Here is a 12788-nt window from a genome sequence, read left to right on the forward strand (position 1 = left end):
TTCACAGAACAAAACAAAGCTGAGCAGTGTTCCTACAGTCAGGTCAGGAGACTGATACAGGACACTGTGACAGCCTTACGGCTGTCAAATGTACTGTAAGCAAAAACAAAGAGGTACTTTTCAGGAGAAATAAATCAGCTTTTTATTTTGCCTATATTTTTACATGGAACGTGGTGTTTGTTTTAAAACCTTAAGCAGAATGGTGTTTAATTCCAGAACTTTGTTTTCGATGATCCTATAATTCACACATCATTACCAAAATGATTACACTGACTAAAACAAAGACTGGTCATCTGAAATCACAATCAATTTCCTACATTCCCAACTGCATCCCATCCCTTCACCATCACCCAAGCCTGTGGTTTGTATCACTTTGACTTACTTTAATTTCCCTGGGCCTTGTCCATATCCTTTAGTCTCTAACTTCCTGTAAAAGTTCCTTAGTTTGGCTTCAAAGTCTCGCTTGTAAGGGGCAGGAGCCCGGGCATTGGCACGCTGAGTACCTAGAGCAAACCATAAAAAGAGAAGGGTCCCGGTTTGTGCAATGTCCTGATTGATGTATCACATCACCATGTAAAAACACTGCCAGGAGGATGAGAACACAGTCAACAAGTGAAAGGAGGCAATTCTTTCAGTGGCTTTGCTTCTCACCTCTTCAAGCTGGAGGCTCTAACAGAGCTGAAGTAAAGTCTTAAGATATTTCTATGCGGCATTTTGGTTGAGAATAACAATTCTGTTTGCATAGTTACAATGTGTGACCATGTGTGTGTCAAATATGTTTCCCTTTTCAGTCCAAACTAATATGAGTCAAGCAGAGTTACTCATGTCTGATGGTAACTGTTCAGGGTGGAATATCTGCTTGCTGCTGAGATGATATCATGGCAATTATACAGGAAGTTACAATGTGAAAGTATGTGGTATATAAAGCAAGAACAGCGAGTTTCCAGACTTGCCCTATGAAAAATGTACAAAATGTCTTCTAGATAGGCACTATAACCGAAAATTACTTTAGACTTATAATTAACATACATTTTATACTGCAGGGTAAAATAATCTTGATATAAACACAGAATTCAGACATAACTGCAGAGTCACCATGTTTCCTGGCAAAGCAAAGAATAAATAATAATGCTATTTGTTACACTCCTAATATGTGCCAAGTGCTATGATCATCCACATCCGGGTGCCTCAGTGGCTCAGTTGGTTAAGCATCCGCCTGGATTTCAGCTCAGGTCATAATCTCACAGTTCGTGAGACTGAGCCCCGTGTCAGGCTCTGTGCTATCAGAGCATGCCTGGGATTTTCTCTCTCCCTCTCTCTCTCTGCCCCTCCCCCATGCGTGGGCTCAATCCCTCCCTCCCTCTCTCTCTCTCTCAAAATAAATAAATAAACATTAAGAAAAATAAAGATGTTTCATATGTCATCCAATGGTAAGTCTCATTAATAAAATATAAGAGTAACACAGCGTGTTCGTCTTTTCATACAAAAATCTAGCTTTGTGCCACAGAGTGACTAACCAACAAGCTGGGACACAAAATTGATGATAAATATGGGAATCAGACACAGAGCCATGACAAAAAATGCTGAACATTTCCATGAACTATTTCACAACACAACGAAAGGAACCAGAAAACAAAAATTGTGGAGTCTTGTGCAATGACATGCCATACAAACTCATTAAATAATTCTTTAATGAGTCAACTAAGTGATTACTATCCATTGCTAATACTATGTTAAGTTCAGCAACATATGTACAGATGAGGAAGGTGGGGTTGCTGAAGTAGATATTTTGGTTAGGAAGACAGAAATAAAACACATCAGTTAGATAAATAATTAAGTCCTACACCATGTGGTCAACAAACTATAAAGCATAGGAGACAAAACTATAGCCTTGGGGCTGTACTCAGCCCTAATGATCTATTTTGCTTGGCATATAATTGTTTTTAAAGATTTAACTTAACTACCAACATTTAAATATTAGGAGATTTCAAGTAAAAAAAAAAAAACAGAATAAAACAGCTTTTCTCTTGAAAATTATTGGGGAACTCTTTCAACAACTGGCCTGCATTTTCCTTCAGGCCAAGGTGGCCAGCTGCTCCATTAAATGAAGACTGTGCTACAGCCGTTTAATGATCTTGATTGCCTGGCTCCCCCCAGTATTTGCATTTGGGATCAGTGTTACAGAAAAGTGATAGTAAAGGAGGGTAAGCAGAGATCAAGATGGAAAAGATCACCAAAAGGAGGCTTTATTGGAGCCAGGCCTCGTAAACACAAGAGAATCTATATCTTACGCTGGGGCAGGGCAGCGAGAGCTGGGAGAAGCCCCACATGCATGTTTGAAAGATGATCGAGGAGGGCGCCTGGGTGGCGCAGTCAGTTAAGCGTCCGACTTCAGCCAGGTCACGATCTCGCGGTCCGGGAGTTCGAGCCCCGCGTCGGGCTCTGGGCTGATGGCTCAGAGCCTGGAGCCTGTTTCCGATTCTGTGTGTCTCCCTCTCTCTCTGCCCCTCCCCCGTTCATGCTCTGTCTCTCTCTGTCCCAAAAATAAACGTTGAAAAAAAAAAAAAAAGATGATCGAGGAGACCCTACTAACTCAGAGCACAGGGGAGTGTGCAGAGTAACTGGGACATTTAATCAGATAGTTGGAGCCAAATTATGTGAGGAAATTTTTAAAAACCTAGCTGAGGGGTTTGGGCAGGATGCAGTGAGCAGTGGGAGGACTTCAGAGATTTCTGAGCTAGGGAGGAACATAACACATGGTGTATTTTTTTCTTTTTAATGTTTATGTACTTATTATGAGCGAGTGGGGGAGGGGAAGAGAGAGAGGGGGAGAGAGAGAATCCCAAGCAGGCTCAGTGCTGTCAGCGCAGAGACCCACGTGGGGCTCAATCTCACGAACGATGAGGTCGTGACCTGAGCCAAAGTCAAGAGTTGGATGCTTAACTGACTGAGGCAGCCAGGCACCCCAACACATGGTGGTTTTTCAGCAACGGTTTTCAGAATGTGTTGAGTGGATTCAGGGTGGGAAGGAGGGGAGGAACCCAAAGGGAGGGGACCCAGTTAGGAGTCACTGCAGCCATGGAGGCCTGAGGGCAGTGTGGTGACTCACTGAAACGTTTACAGTGTAAAATAAGAATTGCCAACAGATAGTAAGGAAGAAAAATAGGAAGCTCTGATGGTAACACGGTCAAGTTTTTAAACAATAAGAGTAACTGTCGTTTGTTAAGTGCCTGCTATGCATTAGAAACCACACACTTTACAGAGAGGATCTTGGGAAACACAGATTTATGAAGCAGACATTATTATTATCACCATCATCACCACTTTGTAACTAAGGAAACTGAAGTCATATGCCAGTGAATGGTAGGTTTGGGATTTGAGCCAGGTCCATCTGACGCTAAAAGAAGTGTGGAAAATGCTAGTAGACAGAGGCACATGAAGCTTTATACATGTTGTGCTGGAGACGAGAGCTGTTCAGGGTGGGTATCCTCCATAGGCACTTGAAAACGCAGTACTGGAGTTCCAGCGGGAGACCAGGCCCACACCCGTGCATTAAATGAGTTCGTGTACATAAGGCACTTTCTGAGGTTCCTTTGTGTAGGTGTTAGCTGTTCCTGATATTATCTGCATAGAAGCAAATACTAAAGACATGGGGAAATGTGTTAGGGTGTTAAGAATGGATTTTTAAAAAATATTTTATTCTTAAGTAATCTCTATACCCAACATGGGACTCCTACCTACAACTCTGAGAACAAGAGTCACATGCTCCACCGACTTAGCCAGCCAGGCATCCCAAAAATGGATTAAAAAAAAAATTTTTTTTAACGTTTATTTATTTTTGAGACAGAGAGAGACAGAGCATGAATGGGGGAGGGTCAGAGAGAGAGAGAGAGACATAGAATCCGAAACAGGCTCCAGGCTCCGCGCTGTCAGCACAGAGCCCGACGCCGGGCTTGAACTCACAGACAGCGAGATCACGACCTGAGCCGAAGTCGGACGCTCAACCGACTGAGCCACCCAGGCGCCCCAAGAGTGAATATTTAATAGAATTGGCTATCGATCAATGATTTGTCCAGAGGTCCGTTGGCATGTTTATGAATCTTTTAGCCAGAGAGCTAAGAACTGTGTCATAAAGGAAACAAATAAACTTGACCTTAAAAGCTCAAGGATACAGGTGAGGCTCCTCAGCAGTGCTTCTCAATCCTGACTGCATGTTGGAATCACTCAAGAAGCTTAAAAAAATCCCAATGTTCAGGCCACACCCAAGGCACATTACATCAGAATCTGTGCGGCAGGACCCAGGCATAAGTGTTTTATGCAGACTCCAATTGTGTAGCCAAGGTTGAGACCCATTATCCCCTACAGGAAGGTCAAATGTAACCAATGAAACATCTGGGCAACATCCAGAGACCAACACAGAGGCAGTGCTTCCTGTGTATCTGAAAGGCACCGTTTGCAACATGAAGGAACATGATCTCCACCAGCTTAAGGCTGCTCTCTTGCATGGCTGGGGGACAGGGCAGTGTAGCACAGGGCCATTCAGGGATGGCATCAGAAGGCTGTTGGTGCTGCAGTCTGAGAAACTGTAAGCTAGTAAACCCAGACAGCTCAGAAAGCAGCCGTCATGAATCAGCTTTCAAGAACACAATCATTAATAGGGAAGAGGAAAAAGAAAAACAAAAGACTGAATAAAAATCTTTCAGGACTCAAAAGAAACATGATTCTAAAGTTGGTTACTTAAAATAAAAGCACACATATTATTGCTGTATAATTTGAGACGTTTAAAAGGATGTGGGAAATGCCATAATGCATTCCATCAATATCAATATGGACACTTAATAAAAATTAGCTCTGACTCCACTTACGCTCAGGTAAAGAGATTCAATTACAGAGACCCTGGAGACAGAAATTGTTAAATGCAAAAATTCTTTTGCTTAATAGTTCTATTATGAAAAAAAAATCATTTATACATTACTTCATGGTTTAAAAATTACAATAAATTATGCTCCTGGCCCTTGTCAAGTTCTTAATGCAAGTCAGGTGTCACTGCCAAGAAATTCCAGGGCAGGAACGATGTTACTTCCACTTTAGAAATAAAAAATGATCTTGGAAGACTGAGTTAATAGAATTGTATGGGAACCATAACTGCCAGTAAAGTTCTAGGATACAATACTCCGATAGAGAGTAACTTTATGGTCTTTATGGTCTTAAAAAATAAAATCGGATACAAAAAAAACAATGTTGCATTTAGGAACTGATCAAATACATGACTGACTTCATGGATAGGCAGCATTATGTTAATTATTTGCAGGAAAAAAATTCAGTAACAGATATTAGTTTTTTTTTCTTTATCATTGCTAGGCAGACCTAAAGTACTTCTATAAAGTATGATACTATTTCCATTTATCATTACAAAATTGCTTAATCATGTACAAACTAAAGAATTCTACCTGACAAAATACTTCAGGTGATAGCATTAGTATTTTGGCATCAAACCGCTAGGAAGTCTGGGTCTTTTGGATTCCAGGTGTGACAGGATCCCAGATTGCTTTGATGACTAGCACTCACCATGCACTGGATGGGATGGGGCTTGGTCTAATCAAGCTTGGCTCTGGGTTAGTGTACTGGGATGGATCAATAGTCCATTTCTTTCCTGGCTCACTTTCTAAAAAAAGTCTCTATGGCTTTTTAAAAAATTTATTATTATTATTATTATTATCATTATCATCATCATTTTACAATTCCTTGTTAGTGAATGAGAACAAACCATCAAGCGTTACAATAATTTCTGGAAAACTCCACCGTCTGGAACATGGCTCAACAATGACAATTAACGTGAAAAAACATCTCCAAATGGCTGCCACAAAGCAGAAGCACTGAAGTCCTTGCATTTTTGCTTTACTCTTTAAGAGCAATAAAAGGCCCTAGATCACTGTTTTGAGTTTGCTGGTGCTTTGTATTTACACACTATTTTTAAAAACCAACCTGATAAGCTGATTTTTTAATCCTTGAAAATCAGAAGCTATTTATTTATTTATTTATTTAAAAATTTATTCATTTATTTTGAGAGAGAGAGAGCGCAAATGGGAGCGGGGCAGAGAGAGAGAGAGGGAAGAGAGAATCCTAAGCAGATTCTGCATTGTCAGCACGGAGCCCGATGTGGGGCTCAAGATCATGACCTGAGCCGAAGTTGGATGCTTAACTGACTGAGCCACCCATGTACTCCAGAAGAAATTTATGAAAAGGCAAAGCTGTAGGGAATGCCAGTAACAGGTATTCTCTTACAGCATTAGGGGTTGGGGACAGGAGAGACTAATAACAATAGAACAAACATAAAAACACCCATATATTGTGACAGAGACCATATTTGGCTTTCCTTCAGTCTCTGGAATCACAACTCCTCTGTCTCCACCCATCCAAGGACCATCCTTTGTCTGTAGTGTTTGGTTCCTAGTACATCTTTGTAGGACTGAGCAAAGAGAAAGAATACTTTCTAAAAACAAGTACAGTTGACCCCTGAACAACACAGATTTATAACTGGATCCACTTATATGTGGATTTTTTTTCAATAAATACAGTACAGAACTGTAGTATTTTCTCTTCCTTATGATTTTCTTAATAACATTTTCTTTTTTCTAGCTTACTTTAGCATAAGAATGTAGGACATAATACATACAGCATATAAACTACGTGTTAATTGACTGTATGTTATGGGTAAGACTTCCTGGAAACAGTAGGCTATTAGTAGTTAAGTTCTGGGGGAAGTCAAAGTCATATGCAGATTTTTTTACCGCACAGCGGGGTCAGTGCCTGGAGCCCACAGAGTTCAAAGGCATAAAGCTACTTCAGGCTGTGGGCAAGATGGAGGAAGAGTGGAAAGAAGGGAGGAAAGGAGAGAAAGAAAGAGAAAAGAGCAGGAGATAAATAGCAGCCAAGATGCTAAGACTCTGGAGGGAGAGAGAGAGGAAAAGAGGGTCCTAGTGCAGCGGGGGCGGGGGGGGGGGGCGGGGAGGCGGGGAATAACTCCCTCTCAAAGCCATGCCTTCAAGACAACCTTCAGCAAAGAACCACCGTGGCTCTTCAGAGCTCTCTGGTCTGTTTGTGTTGAGTGTGACCTGGCCTAGCTTCCAGATAGTCCGGTTTTAGTCAAGTAATAACAGCTCTGTACGATGATGCCCCTGAACCACGAAATATCCTCAATGTACTGGATATGGGGAAGCAGAAAGAAATACAAAGTATTTATGAAAGAGTTTCAGCAAATGGTGGGTTAAACAAATTCTCTGACACTTAATCATAACTTTGGTTACGTGGAAAATTCACATAAGTGAGCACATCTTCAATAATATTAGATAGATTAGGTGCTATTGAATTTAAATTCCTAGAAATGTAGAGTTACAAAAGGTCCTTAAATAAACTTCTGGGTCCCATATTTGGGATAATGAACTATATGGTGTTTGGAAAGATTTTTTCCTTCTGGCATAGCTAAGGTCGGGACTGGCATTATAACGGTCCTAGAAAAACAAACCTTCACATTCCGAAATTTTGACAAATTGTAGGTGAGCACTCTAACAGCTGCAAAAAGCAGCGAGTCAAAGTTTCCGAAGCCCCTCTCTCTTCTGCACTTGAAAAGACATGTAAATATGCTCAAAATGAGGAAAAGTGTGGAAAGTTTACCAGATCCCGAGGCGTTCTGAAAGATCATTCAAATTTATTATTGTCATAATTTTCAGAATATTATCCTCATACTAAAAGAGATGAAATTCTAGTCACAAGAAGGACGAAGAGACCGCTTAAAAAAAATCTGTTTGAAATGTGTTTCACAAAAAAACTTCAGGAAAGTGGTAGAAGGAGAGGCTATTTTACTCAAAAAGTCAGAAGATTCCTCCACAGGGTAAATGAGGCTAGCTAGTCTTGGCCTTGCAATATCATGTGGAATTAGTTACAGTAATGTCCACTGATACCAGGCAGTTCATCCCAATTTCAAGATCAAATGAAGCCCCCTGAAACTGAGTAGGCCAAAAATGTGGACATGATTCTCCCTGAAAATTAAAACCACCACACACACTGCTAGCAATTTAGATATATTTGGGTTCCGTATCTTTGGAAATCGTTTGACTCAAACTGTGCTTCCAGAATGTATCCTTACCGCCACCATGGATGACTCGTGTACATTTGTGACGCTAAATGAAAAGGAGCGAAGTCAGTCACCATTCAGAATGTTCATACGGTCTCAAAGAATGCCCGGCCAGTCTCCAAGAGCACATGCCTCTGCAGGGATCGGGAAGGGACGGAATCTGTTGATCCACCTTTTTCCTGGGGAGGATGGGCTGAAGAAAAGCCCTTGGGAAGGAGAGCCTTGACTGGAATGAGCAATAATCCATACAGCTTTTTTTTTCTTTTCTTTTCTTTTCTTTTCTTTTCTTTTCTTTTCTTTTCTTTTCTTTTCTTTTCTTTTCTTCTCTTTTTTCTTTTCTTTCCTTTCCTTTCCTTTCTTTTTTCTTTTCCTTTCTTTTCTTTTCTTTTTCATTTATAAATGTTTGTTTATTTTTGAGAGAGAGAGAGAAAGACAGAGTGCGTGTGTGTTAAGGAGAGTGTGCACATGAGCGGGGGAGGGGCGGAGAGAGAATCCCAAGCAGGCACTGTCAGTGTAGTGCAGCCCGATGCAGGACTCCATCTCACAACGGTGACATCATGACCTGAGCCTAAATCAGGAGTCGGATGCTTAACCCACTGAGCCACCCAGACGCCCCACACCTTCATTTCTTTAACCACAAAGCATCAGGTAAAGGGACGACCCATTTAAACTCCATCATAATTCCTAGCTAAGATAAAGACCAGTCAGAACAATTAAATACCTAGGCAGCCAGCTGTGCAAATCAGGGAGAAATGAATTCATATTTCCCAGTTATTAATGGTTTAAACATGGAAAAACTACACTTCTCAGGATCAGATTTCCAGAAAGAAAGCAAAAGGGGATAAATTAACAGTTATCAGATAATTGTTATGTTGCAGGCACCAGACAAGGTGTTCTCCTCCAAGTAACCATGGGAGGTGTTTGCTATTATTCCCATTTTATAGAAAAATAAAGTCAAGTTCAGGGAAGGAAGTAAACTGTCCAAAGTCACACACAGTAATGATTGAGGCCAGCTATACATTCCATCGATTGTTCCCCTACACCTTTAAACTTACTTGAAGTGTCAGATACTTATTTCTTCTCATCCTGGATCATCAAAATAGGTGACCCTACTTTGTTCCAAAGTTGGCCTTCACTTTTGTCTCCGGCATCCTGCCTTCCCATGGGTCTCTTGTATGATCGCTGCTCCAACAAACTAGTTTCCTTCCACCCACATCTTCTGACCTCTGCACACACACATGCTCAACTTCTCCATCCTAAAACCTCTTCCTTAACCCATCTTCTCCTTCTAAGTACTGTCCTATTTTCCTTTTTTCTTACCCACCTACTTCATGAAAGAATATTCTATACTCTTAGTTTCTCCTTTACATCCTATATCATTCTGCAACTGGCCACAGTAGAGTTTATAACCTCTCATGTCATAGAAATTGCTCTGGCGAAGGACATTTATAACTTCATGACTTTCAAATCCAATGGCCTCTTCTCAGGCCTTATCCTTCTTGAATGCTTTGAGGATTTGGCCACACTCTCTATTCCTTGAAGCCTGGCTTTCCTGAAAAGACTTTCCTAATTCTCTTCCAAAATCCATTGGCTCTCTTTCCTTCATTTGCTCCTCCATCCTCAGCCCATCCCTTAAATACTGGAGTTCCTCAATGTTACCATCCTCTGGTTTCTCTTCTTTCCATGAGCTTGTCCTCCTTAGTTCCTCTAATTTGCCTTGGGCTTCAACTGCCACCAGCATATGTATATGCCTGGCCACCAACCTCTCTTGAGCTCCACGATTATCTTTTCCAGACATCTTTGGTATCTCTAGTTGGATGGCTCAGAAATTCCTCAACAAACCATGTCCAAAACTAAACTCATCTAACCTCTCCCTTGCAGTCTAATCTTTTTCCTTTCCTTGGCCAATAGTTTGCCATCTGCCTAGTAGTCTCGGTGGTGGAGACTCAAAGTCCTCGTGTCTAGATCTCCCACATATCCTTTGAACTAATTTCTCTTTCTCCATCACCTCTAATCCAGCCCTTTAGCAGGTCACCCGGGTTAATGCAACAGCCTCCCAAGTGGTTTCTTAGACTCCATTCTCTTGTTTTCTTTTAAATGTTTGTTTGTTTATCTATCTATTTTTTGAGAGAGAGACAGAGCGTAAGCAGAGGAGGGGCAGAGAGAGAGGGAGACAGAATCTGAAGCGGGCTCCAGGCACTGAGCTGTCAGCACAGAGCCCGACACGGGTCTCAAATCCACAAGCCATGAGATCATGACTGGAGCTGAAGTCAGATGCTTAACCGACTGAGCCACCCAGGCGCCCCACCATTCTCTTGTCTTCTAATCCAGCCTCCAAATTGCTACCAAACTGATCTTTGTATAACAGGATATTCCTCTGTTTATAAATTTTCAGTTGCTCCATATGGACTACAAAATAAAGCTTCAATGACCAACTAGCCCTGGCCTATCTTTCCAACCTGAGCTTTGAGAACTTGCTCTTACTTGTATCTGTTAATTGGCTTAAACTACTTCCATGCTTCTGAGACTCAGCTTACGCTCCTCATTCACCCAGAACACCTTCCTTCCTTTGGCTCGCCTTCATCACCCTTCAAGGCTTGCTCATACCTGTTGTCTTCATCTTTCCCCAAACACCCGCTCCCAGTCTTGAAGGAAAAAACCGTTCCCATATCTGTGTTCCCAAACTTCTCTTCATTACAGAGCTAACCACAGGGCTTTACAGAGTTATTTGTGGACTCAGTACCCCACCACCAATCCTTCAAAGGCTGAGATGGTATTATTCATCTTTGTAGCACCAGAGTCTAATTCCTTGCTTGGATCATAGTTGGATGCTCAATAAATCTGTGTTAAAGAACAAATTAATAGACCTTTTCCTGTTTGTGGTATTCAATTAGGCAGTAGCTTCATTATCATAGGATTTATGAAAACATGTCATATATCAAAGACCATAGAGTAGCTTCTAGGGACACATATGGAGGTTGTATTTCTATTAAAATAGTTTTAAATTCTGATAGCTATTAAAGTGTAAACAATACATGGCCTATAATAAAAATAAATACAGCTGATGTTCTGTCAACATGATGACTACTTTCCTTTAAAAAACTCATTTCCTAAACTACATTTTCTACCATCCATTCATCCATACATCCATTTACTGCTTAATTCATACCATACCTCTTTCAAAAAAGAATCTGAACTTAAAAATTTTAGTTTGTTGGGAGCCTGGATGGCTCAGTTGGTTAAGCTTCTGACTCTTGATCTCGGCTCAGGTCATGATCTTTTTCTGCCCCTCCCCTGCTTGTGTGTGCGCTCTCTCTCTCAAAGTAAATAAACTTAAAAATTTTATAAAAATTTTAGTTTATTTTCTCTAGCAATATGTTCTATCTACCAATGTGTCTCTAGTCTTCCTAACTAATGCAGTTAGTGATTATTGCAGGAAAAAACTATCCAAGTCCATTCAACTAATTTTAATCCTGTATTATTTCTTGAAAGTAGAGATTTCTTTTTTATTAGAATAAGATTTCTAACTAGGACGTTTTAAATCCCAAAGCTAACATAACACTTTGTGTCCTGATACGTTCCAATATATATTAGGCACTACATGATATAATGAAAAGTAAATCCTGTATCTGAGTATATCATACTGCTAACATTTATCCTCCTATTTCGGAATGTCATTATTTTCCTGTCAAAATGAATTGCCATGGAAACAAGCCGTGGCACACAATGTGCATTTGTGCTAACACTAAAGATACGCCCAAAGTGTTCCCTTACTGTCCTTTACAAAGGGCAGAAGGTCTGACTTTAGGGTACACTTCTCAGAGGATTCACCGTGAGCAGCAGGTGGGACTCACCTGGCGAGTTCTGGGGAGAGGACACGGGGGAGCCACGTGGGGACTGACAGTAGCTGGGGTGAAGTAAGGCATGTGGAGGCACATAAGACATTATCTCTTCTTCAAATAAACTGGGGAAAGACAAGAAACAAAATGCATACTTTAGCCAAATAGGTGGGGAGAAGCCTCATTCCACATGAGTAAGACAGTCAATTTCTCACTCTGAGGTCCAGTTCACATTCCAGAGGGAGCGCTTGTCCTCCTCCTGTAGGTAATTCTTGGGACAAAAAGCCGTCTGTTGCAACTTCTGTAGAAACCTGTGATTATTTGCCTATTTTCCTACCAACTTTGGACAACAAGATTTTTTTTTTCCTTTTTTTCAAGTTTTTATTTAAATTCTAGTTAGTTACCATGCAGTGCAATATTTGTTTCAGGTGTAGAATTTAGTGATTCATCACTTACATGTAATACCCAGTGCCCATCATAACAAGTACCCTTAATCCCCATCACCTATTTGGCCCATCCCCGCCCACCTCCCTCCAGCAACCCTCAGTTTGTTCTCTATAGTTAAGAGTCTGTTTTCCAGTTTGCCTCTCTTTTTTCCCCCTATGTTCATCTGTTTTGTTTCTTAAATTCCATATACGAGTAAAATCATATAGTGTTTGTCTTTTCCTAGAACAACTATTTGTTGTTCCCCTAGATTTCTATTTTGCCACTTTAATATGTGAGTCTGAATTTCCATGTTTGCTTGATCACAGTACCTAGGTTTTTAGATTTAAGAATAAGACTCAAACACAGCAGACAATGTTTATTGAGAACTC

At 40.8% G+C, this 12788-nt stretch overlaps 1 protein-coding gene across 4 annotated transcripts in view; it reads right to left on the bottom strand.

Annotated features, from left to right (window-relative positions):
• The window catches only part of HECW2 (HECT, C2 and WW domain containing E3 ubiquitin protein ligase 2), a 369888-nt gene that overhangs the window by 45168 nt on the left and 311932 nt on the right, over positions 1–12788 (bottom strand). For all 4 annotated transcript variants that reach the window (XM_043577368.1, XM_043577366.1, XM_043577367.1 and 1 more), the window contains 2 exons: positions 11989–12098; positions 383–503 (listed from right to left, as the gene is read on the bottom strand). In XM_043577368.1, coding sequence (XP_043433303.1) covers positions 383–503; positions 11989–12098 — 231 coding nt within the window. The remainder of the gene's footprint in view (positions 1–382; positions 504–11988; positions 12099–12788) is intronic.

The sequence above is a fragment of the Prionailurus bengalensis genome, chromosome C1, assembly GCF_016509475.1.
Source record: "Prionailurus bengalensis isolate Pbe53 chromosome C1, Fcat_Pben_1.1_paternal_pri, whole genome shotgun sequence".
In the NCBI taxonomy this organism is placed as follows: domain Eukaryota; kingdom Metazoa; phylum Chordata; class Mammalia; order Carnivora; family Felidae; genus Prionailurus; species Prionailurus bengalensis.